General features: G+C 40.7%; 1 protein-coding gene and 1 long non-coding RNA gene across 2 annotated transcripts; both read right to left on the bottom strand.

The window, feature by feature from the left end:
- Positions 1–91: 91 nt before the first annotated feature.
- On the bottom strand, positions 92–3,017 carry LOC102077333 (uncharacterized). Its single transcript, XM_019355725.2, has 6 exons — positions 2,108–3,017; positions 1,758–1,923; positions 1,555–1,637; positions 1,280–1,456; positions 1,026–1,133; positions 92–270 (listed from the first exon to the last, which is right to left on the bottom strand). The coding sequence occupies exons 1-6, from the start codon at positions 2,165–2,167 to the stop codon at positions 148–150; spliced, it is 717 nt and encodes a 238-aa protein (XP_019211270.2). The 5' UTR covers positions 2,168–3,017; the 3' UTR covers positions 92–147.
- A 6,616-nt stretch (positions 3,018–9,633) lies between these two features.
- On the bottom strand, positions 9,634–21,787 carry LOC109200236 (uncharacterized). Its single transcript, XR_003219187.1, has 4 exons — positions 21,470–21,787; positions 21,151–21,306; positions 9,795–9,841; positions 9,634–9,646 (listed from the first exon to the last, which is right to left on the bottom strand). It is a non-coding gene; the product is annotated as an uncharacterized LOC109200236 (long non-coding RNA).
- Positions 21,788–23,582: the final 1,795 nt, after the last annotated feature.

The following is a 23,582-nucleotide window of genomic DNA, read 5'->3' as shown; positions in this document are numbered from 1 at the left end:
TGCATCCACTTTGAAGGCACATAAATCTCCTTTCCATACTGTGACCGACACTTTATTAGCCATGTATGTTGCAGTTTTTTGGCAAACAGCTATTTGTTCCTGGCTGTCATCCTACAAAGATAGACACATGTCAATTTTCAGAATCATTTATGACAATAACACACAAAACATAAATGTAGACATTAAAAACATTTCTAAAAATGTTTGACGAGCATCATGTTGTTTGTGCTGTTCCTGTTTAAAGGTTTGAACAGTGGTCTTCCCTTTTATCTGTTAACAGATAACATTTTTGAATGACTTTATATAATAGAATATAATAGACAATAGAATATGGTCATGAATGAGACAAACTTGTTCTGATTTTAGATGTATGTAACGAGTGAGCATCTGTCCTGCTGTTGGTGTACCATACAGGCACTGATATGACTGTGTATGAGTGCCTAGTCCCCTTAAAGGACTCTGTCCAACATTACATCCCAAGTAAACAGAGGAACTATGAGATAAAAACATGGGCAGTATGTGATGCTCGGTCCAGCTGTACAGAGAACATGCTAGTGTACGATTGCAAACTTGCTTGCCTGCAGTCAGGCCACGCGAGCTGTGCTTAATACAGTAGGTCTCCAAAAGACAATGATCACCCTTGAAAGCTTGTTTAATTCATATGCCCTTGGCCTACAACTGCTGAAAACAAAGCTGTACATGGTGTGACCAGCAAAAAGCAAAAAACCTGAGCTTCCTCCTGCACTTGTGTCACCTATGGACATGCATTTTTTGTCATTAAAGTGGGGGTTCACTAAGGCCCATGCCTAGGTGTAATACATTGTCAAAAAACATAAAGATTTCAGGTAATCAGTTGGAATACAGTTTGATAAAACATTGAAACACGGAGACGGATGATAATTTATAATTGATGCTTTATAAATAGTCAAAGCGGACGCTTTACCCCAGAGGACAAAAGGAGTATGGCCATCGGGAGGACATCACAAGGTTTAATTATTGAAAATAATGGGAACATGATGACTTACCTCAGTTTGCTTTTTCTTCAGTGGCAGTTCTGTCACTAACGGTGACACGTACACACCTTTTCGTTTAATGCCTTTGTCTTTCCATTTCTCCATTTCCACGCCAAAAGACTGTTGATTACACATACATACTTTTAATGCTTACTTATTTTATCATCTCTTAATTCTACAGTCATAGCCAAATGTTTTCACTTTTTCTTAGTTTCTTGTTCTAGTTGTATAAAACACAGTTTTCATTATTAGGAAGTTATTCATACCTTTTGTCTTGATTTTTTCATGTCTGCATATTCAAGCAGGAGGGCATCATGCATTTTTTGATAAATTTCCACAAAGTCATCAAGCCTTGTCAGTCTCCTTCTCTGGATACAGATTCTTTTCAAATCCCACTGGCTTTTCTCCATGATTCCTTGGGTTCTGTTGACTTGTGTAAAATTCTTAAATGCAATAGTACATTGTTTAATTCAGTATCTATGTATTGTAAATTTATATATAATTTATGTTTCTTTTTCACTTATTCTTCTCGCTATGATACCTGCTTCTTGGATTGCTGAATGTCACCATAGAGTTTACTGAGCTGCTGGTAAGCAGGACCAGTACCATGACGTCCAAGATCCCCTAAGGAGAATACAAGTAATTCAAAAACATAATTAAAATAGGTAATTCAACATTTAGCACATTTACATTTATGAATAAATGACAATTTAAGATAGTAATACAACAAATAAAAAAATGTACCGAGCATCATTGATGACCACAAAGTTGCATGTGGTAGAAGGTGATTTACCAGACCAGCAACAAATTTGGGTGCATGAAAGATGTTTCTTTCACCCTCACAGTCCAGTGTTGCATTGTCAACAATTTCCTGGAAATGGGTCTTCAAGGGGGCATTCTGAACATCAGTCTGTAAAACAGATATATATCTATATTCAGTAAGTTATCAAAGCAAAGAAAAATGTATTATATAAAATGTTATTGTGGTTTAAAATATATATTTTTAAAATAATGTGAATTCATTAATTCATTTGGGACAGACACAAGTAATAAAGTTATTAATATGATCACTTAAATAATAAATCTTAGCTAACCTTGTAGTCCTCAGCAATCACAGTCTTTTCATCCAAATCCAGGGTCCCCCTTTTTTGCATAAGGATTTTCAAGTTGTTGTAGTTTTGTTACGTTCCTTCCACTACAAGGACTGCAAAACACTATTGCTGCACTATGGACAACATCATCTGTCACAGTTCTGGGTCCGTTGGACCCAGTATTTTGAGTTTATTATGTTTTGGTTTATATTTTGAATGATGGATTATTCTTTGTTTCTCTGGTACTTTGTGTTTCAGTTATCTTGGTGTTTTGGATTGTTTTCTCATTCTCTTGTGGTGATGACGATGACGATGATGATGATTAGAGTTTCATGTTTCTGTTATCCATGTTTTAGGAGTTGTGGTTTCATGTATAGTTCAGTTCCATGTGTCATTTTCTGTCTGTCTCTCTGAGTTGTGATTCATGTTTCCTGTTTTATTGTGAAAGTCTTTGTCTTACGTTAGTGTATGCAGCTTTGTTCCCCCTGTCTCGTTAGCCCTGATCTCTCCCAGCTGTGTCTCCCTCCTGTTGCCGATTCCCTCACTACTACCCTGTGTATATAAGCCCTGTGTTTTCCCGTGCTCGGTGTCGTGTCGTACCATCAGATCATGCCTGTGTGTTCCCGGTTCTCAGTGTTTGTGTTCTGTTCATGTTTTGTGCTTTGCCAGCAATAAAACTGTGGTTTTCTGTTGAAATCTGGTTTTACGAGTCCTGCGTTTGGATCCTCACCTCCGCCTGCCGCACACAGAGCCCTGACATCATCCATGTCTTTTAAGTTATCACAGCATGCAAGGAGCCCAAACACATGCATTCCAAGCCTGTAGTTCTCACACACAGGCACTCACTTGCTCGCACATACATGCACAAACAGAGTTTGCAACACACCATGGGGGTTGTACGATGGGGTCGCTTCTATAAGAGTGGTTGTAACAAACAAACAGTGTTGGGGAGTAACGGAATACATGTAGCGCCGTTACGTATTCAGAATACAAAATATGAGTAACTGTATTCCGTTACAGTTACCGTTTTAAAAGGTGGTATTCAGAATACAGTTACTTTGCTGAAATAAATGGATTACACGGCGGTACTTTCCTGTTTCATATTATCGCGGGTCAGGACTGTTTGGGTTTGTTTGACAGCTATGTTCTGTTGTTCCAGGCGGCAGCGTTACGGTTGCCATGGTTACAGGGTGACGCTCTCTCTCTGCGTGTTTCCTGGGTGAGAGAGCGCTTTTTTGTTGTTGTTGTTGTGCTAAGCTAATAGGCAGAATGCTACAGGCATGGCCCTAAAGAATGTAGCCTCATGGGCAGTGTAGTCCGTGCTGCAGGAAGAATGGACTACCATACACGTTATGTGTCTGTGAGCGAGGGAGGGAGAGAAAGGAAAAGTCCGAGCTGTCACGGAGCAAAAACGGGAGCTGGAAGCATGTAAATATAATAATAACCACTGCAGCCAAGAAGAGTGCCTGACGAGCCCATTTGTAAGTAAGCTATTAAGACTCAACTGTACACTGTGTTCGTGTTTTCCTCCGGAAAAAATAAGTTCCGTTGGAGCAGCCTTTCAAGGCCTCTCTCTGTCTCTGGCAAGCAAAGTGACCCAGACAACAAAGTAAAGCTATTTTTCGGCTACCAGCCCGACACGGAACCCACTGTATTAGCCAGAGGTCCCTTTACTACGGTTCGGAGCCGCGGACCTTCAGTAACAGTAATAAATCACAGCAATAGTACATTCACGTAGTTGTAAACAGCAGGATAATATATTAAGTAATCCAAAGTATTCAGAATACGTTACTCTCATTGAGTAACGTAACGGAATACGTTACAGAATACATTTTGGGGCATGTATTCAGTATTCTGTAGTGGAATACATTTTAAAAGTAACCTTCCCAACACTGCAAACAAAGAAGGGGAGATCTGCAGAGGGACACCGGCCTTGCACATCTCCTCTTCTAGAAGATGCATGCGTAACTGAAGATGAATAAAGGTTTTTGTAAAATGACTACTGAGTCCGGTGCTGTCTCTGAATGCCCGAGGAATAAAAAGAACCGGGGTGAAACTGCTTTACGTAACATTTGATTTCTTTGCATTTGATGATTGGACAGTGTTATCACCATCTAGTGATAATTTCATGTCAATAGCACATTTACAAATATATTTAAATTGGTGATATGTTCAATACTTATTTTACCCGCTGTACATCACGATTGATATTTAATATATTTTTAATCAAATATTCAATTCAGTTTTATTTATATAGCGTCAAATCTTTATATTGTACAGTAGATACAGAGAAAAACCCAACAATCATATGACCCCCTATGAGCAAGCACTTTGGTCACAGTGGGAAGGAAAAAAACCTCCGGCAGAACCAGGCTCAGGGAGGGGCGGGGCCATCTGCTGTGATTGGTTGAGGTGAGAGAAGGAAAACAGGACAAAGACATGCTGTGGAAGAGAGACAGAGATTAATAACAAGTATGATTCAGTGCAGAGAGGTCTATTAACACATAGTGGCTGTATCCCAATTCAGGGTTTGCAGCCTTAAAGGGCGCATTTTAAGGCCGATTACATCACAGCGACGCGACAAAGGCTGTCCCAATTCAAAGGCTGCTCGAAATGCGGCCCTCAAATGCGTCCTTCATTTCCCTGAATTTTAAGGATGTGGCGGTGTAGACTTCGTGGCCCAACATATCCCAGACTTCATAGCGCGGCGGTGGGTGTGGATAATTTTGCCGAAAAAAACGGCGGAAGAGTAAACTTTTAAAGTAAGTACTGAATATTATGTCACTTATTTATGTGCAAATGTTTAATAATGAAGAACATTAAAACATTACTGTTGGCCACATGTCGGCAAAGTTATGTGACATTAGTGACGTTTGTACTTTCAGCATTTACTTGGTTTTAAAGCCTTTACTTTAAAATATACACTGTACAATAGTCGACCTTAATCTTACAGAGAATGTGATGATTTTATGGATAATTAAGGTCAGTCATATATCCACAAACACAACAATAAAGTCACTTTAATTAAATGTCACCTGTCAGGGAAAACTTTGTGTTAACTGAAGAAAGTTCACTTCTCTTTCATTGCAGCTCCACTCTTATTTTTGATGCACTCATTTGTTTCATAAATGATTTCAATGATTTTGCCACACCTCTGCATTGTCAGGTCGGAGCATGTGTGCTTTTGATGAAATGCTGATATGATGACGCTTGATTGGGGAAAGATTTCCACAGGTGGTGTTGTTGGTCTCCTTCTTCCAGTTTTCTTGTTGCTGCCTCTCTCCTCGCCTCAGCTGCTGCAGCTGTATCATGTATGTTGTTATGTTACATACAAAGAGGAACAGGAAGTTGTGACATTAAAGAGTAAAGATTCTTCTAATTGTTTTCCATCTCATCTCCTACTGCTTTAGTCTGCGTGGACAATATATGAGTAAATCATTACCAAGCCAGATTATATTTGGAATATTTCAAACAGAGTACATTACAGTGAAATCTGCTTTCAATGTGACGTTTACTTTGACCCTTTAAGACACAGTTTATACATCAAACTGTTTGTAGAGCGATTAAATGTTTAATATTGTTGTTAAAGTTGTACAGATGAGCGTTAATCACCAACAGCTTCATTAATGTGGATGAACTGGACGCTTCCAGGGAAACTATCAGGATCACATGCCTCCAGTGGTCACTGTGAGTAACTACAACTCTGCACGTACAATAATTAAGATGAAGATATGTTTTTATTGTAGAAAGATGAACCAAATTTAGTTTGACTCTCTGACAAACGATGGCAAGATAAAAGTAGTTTGTTAAAAAAGACACAAAAATGGTAACAATGAAAACAAATACAAACAACAGCATATCCTGATATGAGGCTCACAGATCAGGATCAATACAATACGTAGCAACCGACATTGATGTTGCCATGGTGACCACTGCCATATATAGTATTTCTGTTACCTCACTTGTCTTAAACATCATGCTGGCTGTTTTTCATTTTACTAATGAGTCCACTCTCTTCCCTCACTTTCGTCTCCTCCTCGTGTTTGAGCTCCTCTCAGAGAGGATTTAAGAAAGAGCTTTGATGATGCTGTAGCTCAGGAGATAGAGCAAGGCATCTAATGATCAGAAGGTTGGTGGTTCAATCCCTGACTACTTCAGCTGGCACACAAAGTATCCTTGAGCAAGACACTAACCCTCTCCGATGCATCCATCAGAGTATGAACGTGTTAAACAAGAATCAGTCCATTCACCATGGAAATATCAAAGTAGAAAGTGATGTCAGTTATGATTGGCTGCACAGCTGGATCACATGACCAGGTGAGTGGTACAAATAACAGGAAGCTTCTCTTGTGGCTTTAATAATCATTTGAATTGATAACTTATGATTTACAGACTGTTCTTTATCTTTTCATTGCGTCTGAAACACAGAAAAAATCAGTGTTGGAAAATATGACATTTATATCTAGTTTCTAAAGGATGGTTTAATTCTCCAAAGGCCACCACAGACATGACAAAGTTATTTCATCATTATAATGCACAAAAACAAAAATCAGGATGAGCCCTGCTGCTCACCAAACTTGTGTTGAATAAGAATTTGTGAATCGTTTAGTTTAAAACATCAACTGACTGAATCCATGAATCTCATCATGTGTTTCAGAGTGAAAGACACAGACATGTACAGACTGACCTGTTTCTCTAACAGGTCAGACTAACTACACAGAGTCACTGACATCAAAATTGCCTCTCTACTTTTTAATGTCCTTTAACTGCTGATACATACTTCTTTGCCAAAATGTAAAGGAACACTGAATGCAGAACCCAAATCCAGGATAAAGAGGTTCAGTGAATGTGGCGTTGAAGGTGTGGAGGTGGATCAGAGTGTCAGAGCAGGGGCGGTCTAGAAGGGTGGCATGGGGTGGCAAGTGCCACCCTAAAATGATCCCTTGCCACCCCAAGTGCCACCCCAGTTTTGCATATGACAGTGTTGTTTATTAAAATAAGATAGCATTAACAGTTTGAGCGTAGTTACAGTCAACAGTGAATATAAATGCTAAAACTGAATATATTGCATAGTGTTCCCCCCTCCACCAGTAACAAATGGTTCAGCCCATAGCAGGATGGCTTTTTTCTTGTTTTCAGTAACAAGCGATGTTTATGATTGTGCCAGAGCACATTTTGAACAACACCATGGGAATTTCGGATTTTACACAGGTGGGTGGATGTTACACTCTGGAAATGGAAGGAAGGTGAGTGTTATTAACCCTCGTGGTCCACGGACACGCTGCACCTCCAAATCACATGACTGATGTAAGCTGACAACAACAAGCTGCAGCCACGCTGAGTCTCTGTTTCAGCCCGTATTGAAAGTTCGGACTTCAAAGTTTTTTAATTTTAATTACAGGCCAGTAAATCCACAGTTATGATGATATATATAAGCCACACTTTTTTCTAATTTTTTCTAATGGGGTGGCTGTAGCTCAGGAGGTAGAGCAGGTCACCTATTAATCGGAAGGTTGGTGGTTCAATCCTTGGCGCCTCCAGTCTGCATGTCAAATATCCTTGGGCAAGATACTAACCCCAAGTTGCTCTCCGATGCATCCATCGGAGTGTGAATGTAGTTAGAAAAAGCACTAAGTACAGATAAAGTGCTTGTGTGAATGGGTGTGATTGGGTGAATGTGATATGTTGTATAGAGCGCTTTGAGTACTCTGGGAGAGTAGAAAAGCGCTATATAAGAATCAGTCCATTTACCATTCTAAATACTGTCGTCGTGTTTGGGTTTTAAGCGTTTTCTAAGGACAGCACGAAAACAGTAAAGAAAGGGAAAAAGCCACCTCTTTCCTGTCGGTGGAAAAATGTACCAATCGACCAATTTAAAAAAAGTCAACACGTGGGATTTGGTTTAGGAAAAGGGAAAAGTTTTGGGAGTGACGGTAACGGGAGCGAGACAGAGCGAGCAAGTGAGAGAGAGAGTTTTTAGATGTGGGAGATTTGTGACGTTTAGTGTGGAGTGTATACTTAGTGTGTTGTGTTGTGTAGTCGTTGTTTTGTTTTGTGTGTCAGTGAGGGCACTAATGAATGTCACAGAGGCACATTTGTAAACACTGTCAGTAGAAAACCAGTGGAGTGATACACCTGCTGTTGTCAGGCCTGCAGGTTTGTCCCTGTGCTCTTCTGTCTTTTGGTGGACAAACTGTTTTTTACTGGCACACATCATTTGTGGGGCATCTTATTGCCACACCTGATTGTTCTCTCATTTTAGTTTTAGTAATATTTTTAAATTCTTATACAAAATGAGAAAAAAAAACGTCAGGTGTATTGGCTGCATTTTTACATAAATAGTTGTATCTGTTTACAAAATGTACATTTTATGTTTGCATTTCAAGTTATAAAAATTTACTCAACATGTCTGTGGTTTTTTTACAGTAAAAAATACTACTAGGATTTTAAGTTCTTTGTGTGATTTCAGATCAGTGATACTAATGCAGTATGTCAGTGAAAAAACAACTAAATTCAGTTGAGCTGAAAAGATACCAAACAAGGCAAGGAGGAAAATAAAAAGAAACAATCTGAGGGTGAAATACAAACGTAAACTCAAAAGAAGTCAAAACTTGTATTTCAGACCTCAGTGAGTGAATCCAACAAATCATGAAAAATTAGGTTTAAATTTTTGTTCATGACAGTGCAGATTTCTGACATTTTGTGTAATTTAAGCTGTAACAATGTGATTGTTTTCTAACAAAAAACTGTGAAACTTAAGTTAGACTTGTGTTTGTAAATGAACCGCCCCATGTTGTGTAGCTTTCTGGATTTTATACTTATTGGGCTCCATATTTATTTATCATACAGGCTATACAGTACATAACATCAAAACTTACATGTTTTATGTAACTAAAGTGTTTAATTATGTGGGCTACAGACAATAATTAAGTTATAGACTTTATTTATATGAAAAACGTGTATACTTACTGCATTTGGATTATTTTAACCATATATAACCACCTGCATATGTGTATGAAAAAAAGGGCTTCGATTTTGCCACCCCATTTGATTTCTTTGCCACCCTCATGCCACCCTAAGAAAATTTCTCTAGATCCGCCCCTGTGTCAGAGGAGACTCTGTAGAAGGACAGAGTGCCAGCAGGACAGTCCACATACACTGCTACTCTGTTAGAGACAGAGGATGAGGAGGAGGAGGAAGAGTAGGATGTTCTTCGTTTATTGTGCCACACATAGGAACCATAATATTCAGAGCAGCAAAGACTCCAGGACTGATCATTTCCACCAAACACACACTCATCACTCCTTCCTTTCCTTTTGATTCCTCTGTAACTCACTGATATCCAAGCCCTCCTCGTCCACTCGACCTCCCAGTAACAGCGACCAGTCAGACCATCTCTACACAGCAGCTGATAAACATCAAATCTGTCTGGATGATCAGGATATGACTGAACCTCCTCCACATGTGTCACCTTCCTGTTGTTGTCAGACAGTTGGAGCTTTGTGTTCACTGTGTTTGTGTCGATTGTGAGTTGACAGGAATCTGATGGAGAGAACAAACACAATCCAGCTGCAGTTATTGATCCATCATCTGTTCATTGATTGACCCTTTGATGATGACTCCTGACATGATGAAGATGGTTGAATGTGTGCTGCTTTGTTTTCATGAATCCCATTAAAAACACACTTACACTTCCTCAGACCTGGTCTCAACCATCGGACTCCAGCAGGCTCCACCCTGAAAGGAGGAGGGGTCAGAGCAGCACAGTTAGCATGCACACATGGACATTACATGGCTCTCATACACACACTGTTACACACTGATAAAGGAACAGTCCAACATTTTGACACATAAATGTTTAAGCTTCAAAAGAGCAAAACTCATAATCACATCACATTTAATCTCCTTTATTAAGCACGATGTCCAGGGAGCATTGACATGTGCCACAGTCAAGGTTCAACACACTGTGACATTCATGCTGTCAGGGAGTGGGTGCATATTACATGTAAAGACTGGGACTGGCTACAAAAACTGATCCAGTACAGGTAGAGTGCAGCAGCCAGTGCATCACATATGTTGAGCTAATGCAGCGGTCATCACACCACATACTGCTTTCTATGTAAAGGAGCCTTCATTCTCAGATTAGGGCTGTTTGTGACCATAAAGTCTGTCTCACAAGGGCAGCCACTGGTCCAGGCCAGGATGCCTCCACAGTGGGATGTCTGAGGGTGCAGACATGGGTGAAGTTAGGACCAGGTGCCAGTGGACCTGTGGACCTCTGGAGATAGGAGTTATTGTTTCACTCCACCAAAAGCAGCAGAAAAAGATGTTTATTAATAATCCTTCTTATTATTAAATGCTCTGTAGAGCAAATTTGTTGAAGGTAAACAAACATAAATGATGGAAACAGCATCAACCAATCACAATGCTGCACTCTTGCAGGAGGAGGTTGTGATTTGATGCATGTGATGAATATATTTATTTCTTATTCTCCTAACAGGAAAATTATCTTTTATTTTTGTATATTTATACTAACATAAGTGCATTTAAAGGCTCGTCATCTTGATTTATTTATTCAGAAATGATATCGAACAATAATACAGGGAAACCCTGAATTAAATGACACAATTCTTGATCATTGATGGTATTAAATCCCAGTTCTTTGCATTCTTTACAGCCAAAGAAGACACAGCTCAGAAGTGGTCCTTTTACTTTAAAAATGATCTTTATTTTACATGTCCGGATATGGAGACCTGAACACGCACACAAAACCCCAGGTCTGAAGCACAAACAGGAAGCCTAGTTATATTTATATACTCCATCTAGACGTCACACATACTTTAAGTTTCGATCAGACACTCTGCTTAGTTTCACTTTCCGCCTGCAAAAGCATGTAATTTCCTGTCAATCCTGTCGGCACAAACTGTACTAAGAGTTGGGCCTTTCTTATAAAGCAATATAATCAGCATATAAACATTTAAGATTATAAATTTAAACTCAACAGTTTCCCCTTTTCGTCTTTTTCTAAAAGACGTCATAAACCCTAATTTATCCCATTAAATTTACTTGCATATGAAAATAATAACTAGAATGTAACGAAACAAATCACACCCATAAATCAAGCTCTAAACCCACTTCTAATTTCTATTTTTGACCACACCCCCTCTTCGGGTAACATAAATCCAGTCTTAGCACTATTCCTTGGACAATTTACCTAAATCCTGAAAACTATTACTAAAGTTGCTCTCATTACTCTTCATTACTTTTATGCTCACATTTAACCTGTTTGTGAATGACAGACGGTGTAACCCTGGGCACATCACTGTAAAAGAACAACTCTGCAGCAGAGACATTGAGCTGTTAGCCGTTAGCATGCGTCCATACTACCTGCCCCGGGAATTCTCGCATGTTATCGCGATAACAGCGTATGTCCCCCCCTCGGGCCAACGCGGATGCAGCCTGTGACTCTCTCCACTCAGTGGTCAGCAGACTGCAAACACAATCTCCGAGAGCCCTTCTCATAATATCAGGGGACTTCAATCATGCCTCACTGGACTCCACACTGCCCACCTTCACCCAGTATGTGACCTGCCCAACCAGAGACAATAAAACACTGGACTTACTGTATGCCAATGCTGAAGAGGCATACAGTTCATCACCTCTCCCTCCCCTAGGCAGATCTGATCACAACCTGGTGTACCTTGTCCCTGTGTATGAGCCCTTAGTGCGCAGGGAGCCACCAGCCACCCGCACAGTGCAGAGATGGTCGGAGGAGAGCGAGGAGGCTCTTAAGGATTGTTTTGAGTCGACTGTGTGGGAGGTGATCTGTGACGACCACGGAGAGGACATCGACAGCCTTACTACATGCATTACTGACTATATTAATTTCTGTGTGGATAACACCGTACCTACCAGGACTGTACGGTGTTTCTCCAACAACAAACCCTGGATTACTTCAGAAATTAAAGCTGTCCTCAAGCAGAAGAGGAGGGCCTTCAAATCCAGAGACAAAGAGGAGTTGAAAAGGGTGCAGAGAGAGCTGAGGGGACTGATAAGGAATGGGAAGGACAGCTACAGGCAGAAGATGGAGAACCAGCTTCAGCAAAACAATGTTGGTGAAGTCTGGAGAGGCCTCAGAACCATCTCAGGCCACAAACATCAGAACTCTCTGCCTGGGAGGGATGTGAGGTGGGCAAATGAACTGAATCATTTCTTCAACAGATTTGATTCAGCCATGAGGCAGTCTCCAACATCGGCTGCAGACTCACCCACCCCCACTGCTGCTGTTCCACCTCTGACACCTCAGACACTTCACACCTCCTCTATTCACCCTGCTCACTCCTCCCCACCCCCAACAACAGCATCCAATACACACTCAACACAAGGCTCCAGCCTGTCTCTCTCAACCACCCAGGTTAGGAGGGAACTGAGGAGGATTAAAGCCAAGAAGGCAGCAGGTCCAGATGGCATCAGCTCGAGGGTCGTCAGGTCCTGCGCGGACCAACTGTGTGGTGTGATGGAGCACCTCTTCAACCTGAGCCTGAGGCTGGGAAGAGTCCCACAGCTCTGGAAAACTTCCTGTGTTGTTCCAGTGCCAAAGACTTCACGTCCCAAGGACCTCAACAGCTACAGGCCGGTGGCTCTGACATCCCACCTGATGAAGACCCTGGAGCGGCTGGTCCTGGCTCAGCTTCGGCGCCTTGTGAGCTCATCACTGGACCCACTTCAGTTTGCCTACCAGCCTGGCATTGGAGCGGATGATGCCGTCATTCACCTCCTACATCGTTCCCTCGCTCACCTGGAGACCGCTGGGAGCACTGTGAGAATCATGTTCTTTGATTTCTCCAGTGCCTTCAACACCATTCTTCCCTCGGTTCTGAAGGACAAGCTGGAGAACTCTGGAGTGGACCATCACCTCACTACCTGGATTTTGGACTACCTCACCGACCGACCACAGTATGTGAGGACTCAGGGCTGTGTGTCGGACAGGGTCGTCTGCAGTACGGGGGCCCCACAGGGAACGGTTCTGGCTCCGTTCCTCTTCACCATCTACACTGCAGACTTCTCCCACAACTCCACCCAGTGCTTCCTGCAGAAGTTCTCTGATGACTCTGCAATAGTCGGCCTCATCACTGATGGGGACTACAAGGAGTACAGAGGACTGACTCAAGACTTTGTGGACTGGTGCCAGCTGAACTACCTCCAGATCAACGCCAGTAAAACCAAGGAGCTGGTGGTAGACTTCCGCAGGCACAAGCATCCTCCACTGCAACCACTGAACATCCAAGGTATGGACATCGAGGCTGTGGACAGCTACAGGTACCTTGGTGTTCATCTGAACAACAAACTGGACTGGACTCATAACTCAGACGCCCTCTACAGGTAAGGGCAGAGCAGGCTGTACCTGCTGCGGAGACTCAGGTCGTTTGGAGTGGAGGGCCCACTCCTGAAGACCTTCTATGACTCTGTGGTGGCCTCAGCCATCTTTTATGGTGTGGTCTGCTGGGGCGGCAGCATCTCTGCTGGGGACAGGAAGAGACTGAACAGGCTGATCCGAAGGGCCAGCTCTGTTCTGGGATGCCCTCTGGACCCAGTGGAGGTGGTGAGTGACAGGAGAATGGTGGCTAAGCTGTCATCCCTGTTGGACAACATCTCCCACCCCATGCATGAGACTGTGACAGCACTGAGCAGCTCCTTCAGTGGGAGACTGCGGCACCCACGGTGTGGGACGGAGAGATTTCGCAGGTCTTTCCTCCCCACTGCTGTCAGACTCTACAATAAAGACTTTTGCAGCTGATCAAACACACAAACCCACACATGTGCAATAAGACTGCTATACGTGCAATTCTTCTTCTGACGAAGTTGTGTTTTTGTATTTTCCTACTCAGTTGTATATAGTATTTGTATTTCTATTTTATTCTATTGTATATATTATTCTATTCTATTTTATTCTATTGTATATAGTATTTTATTTTATTTTATTGTATTTTATTGCATTCCAGTGTTTTCTAATTTCTGCTACATAACTTTGCACTTTTGCTGTAACAAAACAAATTTCCCACCTGTGGGACTAATAAAGGCCATCTTATCTTATCTTATCTTAATAAGCTTCTAATCTCCTAAACAACAAATCTTATTCGACTGTGGTGCTCTGTGCTTCTTATGGGTGCCCCTCTCTGGTGGGTCCATTCGATCCGGTGCTCCCTGGAGTCTGGCCACCCCTGTGGTTGCTGTGGTCCCAAAACCTCCTGCAAAGGAAACAAAACACCTTTCCCTACTACGCCTCCTTACCTTATTATGTTCATCAGTTGGTCTCTTAATTATTCCAGCTTGGTCCAACCTATCATGTTTAGGACTCTCTAATCAAAAGCATGAACCTAATTATGTTTTTGACTTTTATTTATATATATATTTATATATGTTCTTCAATGTAACAACATTTTAACACCTTTAACACACTTAAAGCGCCGCTTTCACGTCCCTCCAGGTGCTTCCTGTTGCTCGCTCTCTTCTCTCTTATCTGATTATCAACATCCTGTACACAAAACTGTCCCTTCTGCAAGTGCTTTAACTCTGATCTACAAGTCACAACACATGTTATCTTTCTCTGCAAGCATATTCATTGACCTCTTACACCCTGGCACCTTTCACAACAGATTACAAGGAAATCATTAGAACCGCTTATTCTACTAAAAGATCAAATAGAAAACAAACACTTTAATCGATTAAGTTTAAGCATAAAATCTAGGGATGCAACGATACCAATTTTTTCAAACCGATCCGATACCGATACTTGGATCTGAGTACTTGCCGATACCGAGTACAAAATCCGATACTTCTACCACACACAAGTTAAACTTAACCAGCAGTAAAGAAACGACCCCAGACAACTCTTTAACACAAACGAAACGTTTACTGAACGTAAGGGCAGAGACAAATACTGTACAACACATCCCTTTTTTAAACTCAAATGATATTCCAATTCCTTAACCAAATGAAATACACTGTATAAATGAAATAATTCCCTTTCAAATTATATTAAACAACCCAACTTATGTTATCACCTTTTGGTAAGTGACTCACTAATATACACTCCAAAACACGTTATATAACTCCACTAAACATACAATATTCACACATGGGCCCCACACACACTCACATTCACACTTGTTGCAGGCCTGTTTGCTGCTCACGCTGGACGATGGAGAAAAATCCTCTTCTCCCCAGTAAGAGCACAAAAGTCTGACTTACAGTTCCGTTGCTCGGTAGGTCGCCGTGTACCAGTCCCACACTAAATCCACTCCCTGCGGACCCGATGCTGTCTCAGCTACAGCGCGTTAGCCAGTCACTGTCCAGCTCTCCGACAGTCCATAACGGCTGCCTCCGTGGTGCAGCCAAGCAGTCCGGGCTAGCCTTTAGCCTCGGCGATCGTAGCTGGAAACACAGTTTTCCACGGTGGTGCGACCGTTGAAACAAAAAGTCACTTCACCCACACTCTGTTGCGAAGCTCCCACACGGTTAGCTTTCTAGTCACACACTCTTTTGTGCTAGTTAACCTCAGTAAAACTAGCCGAGTCTCTCACTTTGGTTCAGCTAACCTCGTGCATCTCTCCATGCCGTTCTCTTCTCCTCCTCCATTGCAACAGATACACAGGTCCCGTTTTATGCTACCTTCACGGGCCTCCAGAAAATTAGAACTCTGAACAATATTTTAACTCCCTTCAGAGTTACATACCATAAAATAATACTTTTATGATTAACATAACAGTTTGATTGCTCTAATTACCTGTATTTACCTTGTGACATATTACAGGGCAAATTAAATTCAGGGTACAGTTACATCACATAACTGTGAACACCTTATGTTACCGTGGCGTTCAAGTCCATGGGAATTATGAGTATCTACTCCCAAATTCGGGCTACATTAGTATCGGTTCATGGTATCGGTTAACTTTTACGAGTACGAGTACGCACACATTTTACAGTATCGGCCCCGATACCCGATACCAGTATCGGTATCGGTGCATCCCTAATAAAATCAATTACTTATGCGTAAGTTTTATCATAGCTAAAAGCTGCCTAGAAACAACACCTGTGTGTTAACACTAACTTCATTTTAAAACTAACATTTCCTGTGTTATAACATGTTCTTGATACAGCATATTTTGATTTCATTTTGCTCCTCTTAATGTAACAGTACATTCTAATTATACTTTACCAGACTTAACCAAAATAGATATGCTTTCCTTACTTTGCTCCTGCTTTAAAGGAAAAAACCTTGTTTGTTATTCTATAACTGCATTTTATATGAAAAGTCTAGCAATCCCCTATGTGACTCATAAATCTTACTTTGGTTGTAATTATTTTCCTATATAAAATGTAATTCACTTGTACAGCGGCCTATTTTGTTAGTGGTAACATGAATTATATCAAAAAGTTTCTCCCCTTTAGCATTTGGCATTTTCCCAACAATATATTCTAGTTCCCTAATCTAAACCCCGTCAATAACACAGACTTTACTTAAAGCAAACACCAGCAACCCAAAATCAGCATCCCCAAAATGATGTCTTCCACTCCTCCTGCTCCTGGCAAAAGCAAAGCAAAGCAAAGCAAAGCAAAGCAAAGCATCCCCTTTCTCTCCCCAACTTAGTCAACTGTTTGTTCCCCTTTATTCATGGTAACGTTGGTCCAGTCACAGTCCAGTCACAGTCCAGTCACCCACTCACTCACACGCAGTCACTCAAAAGAAAAAACACTTGTCTATCAGTTTTGGTCTGGATTGACACGCAGCAATCCTTTTAGGATTAGGATTTAGGATTTAAAAAAATTTCAGCGCTGTTAATTAATTGTTGCAGGCCTGCTTACAAAAAAAAATCATGAAAAAAGAGAGCTGATGATTAGCTCATCAAAACACAAAACATCATCACCTGACAGGTTTTCTCTAAGTGCACTGTTACAATTTTAAAGGGCCCAATTCTAGACATGTCCATGTTTAATAAAAGTCCCTCTATTAAAATAAAAACAGCCCAAACCTAACTGACAGAATCCACCCATCACTCAAACAACAACCCCAAAAATCTTAAACACAGAAAAATTTCACTTGTTAATCTATCGATATGTTATTGGGATTAGAACTTCAGGGCCACCAAAGTTTCGCCCTACTCTTGGTTTAATTAATACTTACATAGTCTGAAATCAGACTTCAGCTCGCTCCCTCTGTCCATTTTCCCCACATCATATCTAGTGGTTGGCCTCAGATTCCACAGCGTCCTGAGAGTCTGAGGTCAAATGACATAACTTCACCTGCTAAATACACAAAAAATCTTGTTAAAAGCCACAATTTGCACACAATAATGTTCCCCTTTAAGCACTTTAACATACTTAGATTTAGCATAAGATATAAACCCGTTATAACAATGTATCATCACTAAATTATACATTTCTTGTCCAACTCTGCACTTCTGAACAGACCTGACCACCTTATTTAATTATCCTGTTACTTTACCATTATATATTTCACCAAGTGATTCTCTGCTTCCTCCATTTGACGCCTCAGTCACACAGCAAACAGGAAGCTTCTTTGTCACCACTCATTTCAGCTCATTTGCATCCTGAGTCATATCTCAAGAAGTTGCCGTGACAAGAGAAAGGCATATTTAAATCTCACCACATTATTAAATTCTTTTCTTTTCTTCCTGGAGTAATCACTTGTTTTGCTCAGTCGACACAGGAGCACTTCCAATTCACTATTTTAAAACTACTTTAAACTTTTATTCACTTTTCATTTTCACCAACGTCACTCCCTCATCACGGAACTTCCTGAGTCATTCCTCGACTTCAGGGTTTAAGTGTGTTAAACTCACACTATTTTAACACTGATAAACACACTCACATGCTCAACATGCTGTCTGATCCTCATGAGCTCTCTTGTATTTGTAAGGTTAATGCATTTTCTGTTTGTGTGTGTGATGTTGTATATGTTTCTTTTTGCAGTGTTTCAGACTCCTTCACAATTTTCCCACTTAAGCAGTCAGTTTTCTCTTTCCCAGGTTTGCTAACCCAAATTTAGATTTCCCACCTTAAATAACAGCATTCCTTGTCTTCAGCCAGGAGTTAGAGCTCTCATGTCCGAATTAGTGACGCCAGTGATGTTAACCTATAACTTTCTTCTGACCGCTGCATGTGGAAAATTGATCCAGGTCTTTGCACCTAAAAATAACAAAACTGAGACATTTTCATTATTATCATGAGTGCTTAAACGACCCACTTCTCTTTTTCCGGCCAGAAATACCAATTTATTTCATGTATTCACCTTGATAGTGTAGGCGTGTTCTTCATTGCGTTTATGTGGTCATGTTAATCGAGTGTAAGCTGTTTCTTCATTGCATATGTATTTTATCATCAGGTTTAACTCGTGCCTCTTTGCACTGAGCTGTGGATTCAAACTATCTCGCTTCTGATTCTCTCCAAAAATAATTTCATGTAACAATTTGTATTGTGTGTTTTCTATTCATTCATGTAATTGTTAGTTAATTTCTCTCTTTATTTTTACCTTTTGTTTACCTCTTTGTTGTGATGTGGTGGACATCTCTAAACCTTCATGAGTTCAGCCTTCGATCCAGTTTTCCCATATGCATTCACTATATGACGTCCAGGTTCACCTCTCACTGTTCTCACAGTTTCCTGTGTGGCCTCGCAGATCAACACAGGCCCAAATCAGCTGTTTCTTCTCTCCACTGCTTCTCTCTTGATCTTTTCAGTCTTTTCTTTCAGGATTACTCCAAGCATGGCAAATATGAAACTCAGTGTCCAGTGCTTCCACACAATTATTTATCCCACTGTTCAACTGCCCAGCCTGTAAATCACCGTGCATGTTCCATCACGTGTTTTCTTACATGCTGCTTCTGGAGTCTTCAGTGTTATAGTTCAGCTGCACTGTCTTTTTGCCTGCTGTTAATTCTTCCAGTACACGATGTTCTGTCTGTCTTCATCTTCATCAGGAGATCGACTGTCCTTTAAGCTTCTTCTCAGGATAAGGAGACAATGAGAGGTGAAGCTGTCAAATTTGAAGCCAAAGCCTGTTTTCCTCCCAATTCTGTTAATCTATCATTTTGCCGCTGTACTCAAGTTTCCAGGTTGAGAGAAGTCCACCTGTATTAACACACTAAAGAATTTAATTAATTTCATTTTATCACTTTTTCTTAAGACATTCCTTCCAAGTCTCCTCTATCTGATCTCACACTACACACATCAACCAGTTTCCTTTTATGGGCATGCAAAGTTCCTCTCACACACACAGCAGCGCAGACCCATATTTTTCTGTTTCTCTCTTTCCTGTTTCTACAGACAAATCAAACTCTTGTTTTTTATATTTACAGTCTACAAACCCTCTGTAATTCTGCTAATTCTTGATCCAAAAACAATGCACCCTTATTTCACACACACACACTTTTAAATATACTAAGCTCTTTGGTTTTGCAAGCATTCACATCACAGTCTTCAGCGTGCTCAGCAGAGCTCTTTCAGACATCAGGACAATTAACAATTTTCCACACATATCATTCTTTCAGCTCAGTTTTGTCGCATCATTCACGCAATACTTTCATCATCGTTTTACACACTTCCCTGAACTTCGTCGTCTCACACACACTTTTCTCTCAAAACAATGTGCATCTTTAATCCTTCATCCAAATGACAATTTTACACTTCACTTATACATTCACACATTTATATATAACAAAAGACTGCCAGTAACTGCCAAGATAAATTATTTCCATTACCATATTCACATCTTCACTTCATCTTCCTCTAGTACTAGTCATCCTACCGTTTCGACTAATTTAAAAGCCTCTGAGGCCCAGGTTCGCCCCCCTTCCTGGTCAATCAACCCGCTTCGGGAACGCCCTCTCCGATAGCGGTCAAATTTCTAGGCCCTAATTAATTTATAACCGCTTCCCGCGGCTGGACAGGAAGCTCCACCTCCAGCGTCTAAGTATCCACTTGCGTCTTACAGCTTTACTTAAAGCTTACCTGTCAGTCACGTTGTATGGTTACGGCCGGGACCCCGCCCTGTCAGTCAAACGGTGCAAGTAAAGTGGTGCTTGACCACTGATTATTAACGACTGTCCCTCTCTGTCGCGGGTATCACCCGGATGACCCTGTCGCCTGTCGTTACAGCTAACAGTGTCTCTGGGAGCACTTTTGACAGCATTTGACTGAAGTGCTGGTTGCTGCAGGGCCACCATGAAGGCTCTTTCTGGAGCTCTCAGTGCTGCAACACATATCCTGCAGTGCAGGCTGCAGGGTAACAGGACCAGTGGTTGTTAATGCTACATCCACTTTACAGTCAAAAACACCCACTAGTCTGGGCCTAACACCCAACCAGTGACCCGGTTTCCTCCACCAGCTCCATCCCTTTGTTTCTTAAGCTTTGCTTTCTGTTGGAATGATTATTTCTTATTATAATTATAATTTCAAGGTTGATCGACCAAAGTTAATTCACTTTGACTGCATTCTATTTTTCTGTTGTTTTCTACTAACTATTATCACAAAGTCCAGAAGATCAATTTGATGTTTTAGCACAAACAAGTTTCAGTAGTAAACGCTCAGAAGCAGCAAACTAGCAGTGCAAAATAGCCCATTTTAGTAGGCGGCCAGTTAAGTTGAGTGACCTAGTAATCCATTTACTTTTACTAATATGTTTTTCTAAGCTGGGGAAACAACTTCCCCCTAATTCTAGTTGGGCCAGGCTAAACATGTCCTGGACATGGTCTCTGCACACAGATGAAACTTAAAATAAATAAAGAGTGAAAATGTCAGTTCCTTTCCAGAGATCAGTTTGAACAGGCTGCACCGTTGTTGCTGACAGAGATTTTGTCCTTGAGACCCCATACAGACATCTACTGTTTATATTAGACCTGAATGGGAAAATGTTCCTATATGTGTGATTGTTCAAATAACACTGGTTTCCAGCATTAAGTAATCAGACAGAGCCAGTTTCCTCATCTATCAGACACTGTTTGTGGCTGTAACGGCCATCTACATACCTCAGAGTGTCCAGTCTTAGCTGCTCAAGCATCTTCACTCCTGCCTCTCCTGGGTTATTGTAGCTCAGGTCCAGCTCTTTCAGATGGGAAGAACTGGAGCTAAAAGCTGAGACCAGAGACTTGCAACCTTCCTCTGTGATCAGGCAGCCTGACAGCCTGCAGACATGACAAATACTCTTAGAGAAAAGCAAAATAGCTAAATGCAAACAGGAAATTGCAGCCAAAAATGAAACAGGAGTTAAAAATAGCCATTAGTCAATCTAAACCTTAGATTGTAAACCTCTAAACCTCATCTACTGAACATTTCAAGAACGCTGACCTGAGTGTTTCCAGTTCACAATATGGATTTTTCAGTCCAGAAGACAAAACTTTCACTCCAGAGTCCTTCAGGTCATTGTTACTCAGGTCAAGCTGTCTCAAACTAGAGTGCTGGGAGCTGAGTAGTGAAGACAGAGTTTCACAGCTTCTCTCTGAGAGATTACAGACACTCAATCTGAGAGACAATAAAGAGAAAAATAATAATGTTAAACTTTCTGGTCTGAACCTTTGAAAAATACATGATCTAGATAAAATATCATCTCTATAGAGGTTAAATCATGTGGAGGGTTAATTAATCATCAATAATTAATCAATGAGAAATCATTAAATAATTAATTAAATGTCATTAATGGATTAAGTTCAAAATACTTAATAAATTAAATACATACATCATTGATTTAATGCCATGTAATTTCCAATAAATTAATTGAAAATTTATTGATTTTTAAATATATTTAATTAATCACTTATTGACACATTTAATTAATTATTTAAGAATCTATTTATTTAATTCATTTGGGCCCTTCTAGCCCTGCAGCTGTGCATGTGCTTACATATCCACTGGTATGTATCCTGCAGCAGGGGCGATTTTAGCCCATTTTGGGGGTGCTTCAGCACCCCCAAAATGAATCAAAGCACCCCCAAAGATTTCTTAAGTTTTTGACAATATTTGGTGTTTGTGTGATACACAACAAAAAGTATAAAAAGCATACAGTACTTGGTTGAGATGTAATATTTTAACAACAAAAGTATAGAAACCCCCCTCCCAAAATGGTTTGTTCCAGCTCGGCTCTCCCCTACTCTGGCTCTAGAGCCCTTTCTGCCAGAACAATGGTGGCTGAGACGCAGCGGAGCGGAGGTGGAGTGCCTGCCTTAAAACAGGACATGTTAGCTGCATTTAACCTTCAGTTACTCTTTATATAGATGGTAGGAGTCAGACCATGTTTCTTTTTAGCTGAAAAACATTACACCCAGGTAACCTGCAGTGTTGAAAACGTGTTTTCCGACGATGTTTGGTACCCTACAATCCGCCCTGCTCTGTAGTAAAATCAGCGACATTTGACCGTCCTGTTGCTCCCATTGAAATGTATACAGCCTATTTAAAATCTAATAGTTAAAATGATCTGTAGCCTGCTGTTGTTACCACTGTCCTGTTTGAAAAGGAATTAGAGAAGCTGCTTATTTGGTCATATGTGCCGATATTAAACCCAAGGTACTTGCTATCTAACTGACTGGATTCCCATTAACCTTATAACTCCTGATGTGTGTGTGTGTGTGTGTGTGTACAGAGCCAGGTCATGGCTGGCCATAATGGATATAAGGAAGTTTTTTCAAAAAAGGAGCCACATTCAGGTAAAAGTGTAAGAACAAATAATCTGTCAATAAAGGATTATGTTGTGGATCAGTGTTTATATCTTTTATTAGATGTACATGTGGTTTGGTTATTTGCCTTTTGGTTGAAAGTACACTGAGAGAGGACTTTTTTATTAGTGATTTCAATAGTATTTTTTTCATATTTAATTTTTTCATCTAATACAATCTATTTGGGTATGATTGTCATTCCAAAGAGGGAGAGAGGAAAGAGGGGAATGTGAGGAGAAAGTACAAGGTCAGGAAGAACCAGGTAAGAAAACAGACTGGGAACAGTGACAGGCACAACAGAAACTGTTAAACTGCTTGAGAGAGTTGACCACCAAACAGTGATAGATTTGCCAACCTCAAGGTGAGGTGACATAGGTTAAATAAAAGAAAAACTCTGCAGCACCATATTAGTAGTATCTGCAGTAAATCTTTTCATACATTGTACCATAGGCACAGTTGCCTCCATTTTTAGAATTTTTATAATTAATCTTTTGTACATTGAAAGGACTCTTCTATTTTTGGAGTGTATTTTTATGTATCTGTATTATACATACACTTTAAAAGAGAATCTCTGTCCAAAAAATGCACTCAGTTGCTTGATGGTAAGTCTTGTAGTCCGAGCAGACAGACTCCTGTAACGTCTGCCAGATGGTAACAAGGAGAACAGCTGATGTGCTGGGTGGCTGTGGTCCTTGATGATGCTGTGTGCTTTACGGAGGCATCGCTGAAGATAAATGTCCTGAATGGCAGGA

Source organism: Oreochromis niloticus, linkage group LG3 (genome assembly GCF_001858045.2).
Source record: "Oreochromis niloticus isolate F11D_XX linkage group LG3, O_niloticus_UMD_NMBU, whole genome shotgun sequence".
Classification (NCBI taxonomy): Eukaryota; Metazoa; Chordata; class Actinopteri; order Cichliformes; family Cichlidae; genus Oreochromis; species Oreochromis niloticus.
The sequence above is the reverse complement of the archived record's forward strand: the minus strand, read 5'-3'. Positions and strand labels throughout refer to the sequence as shown.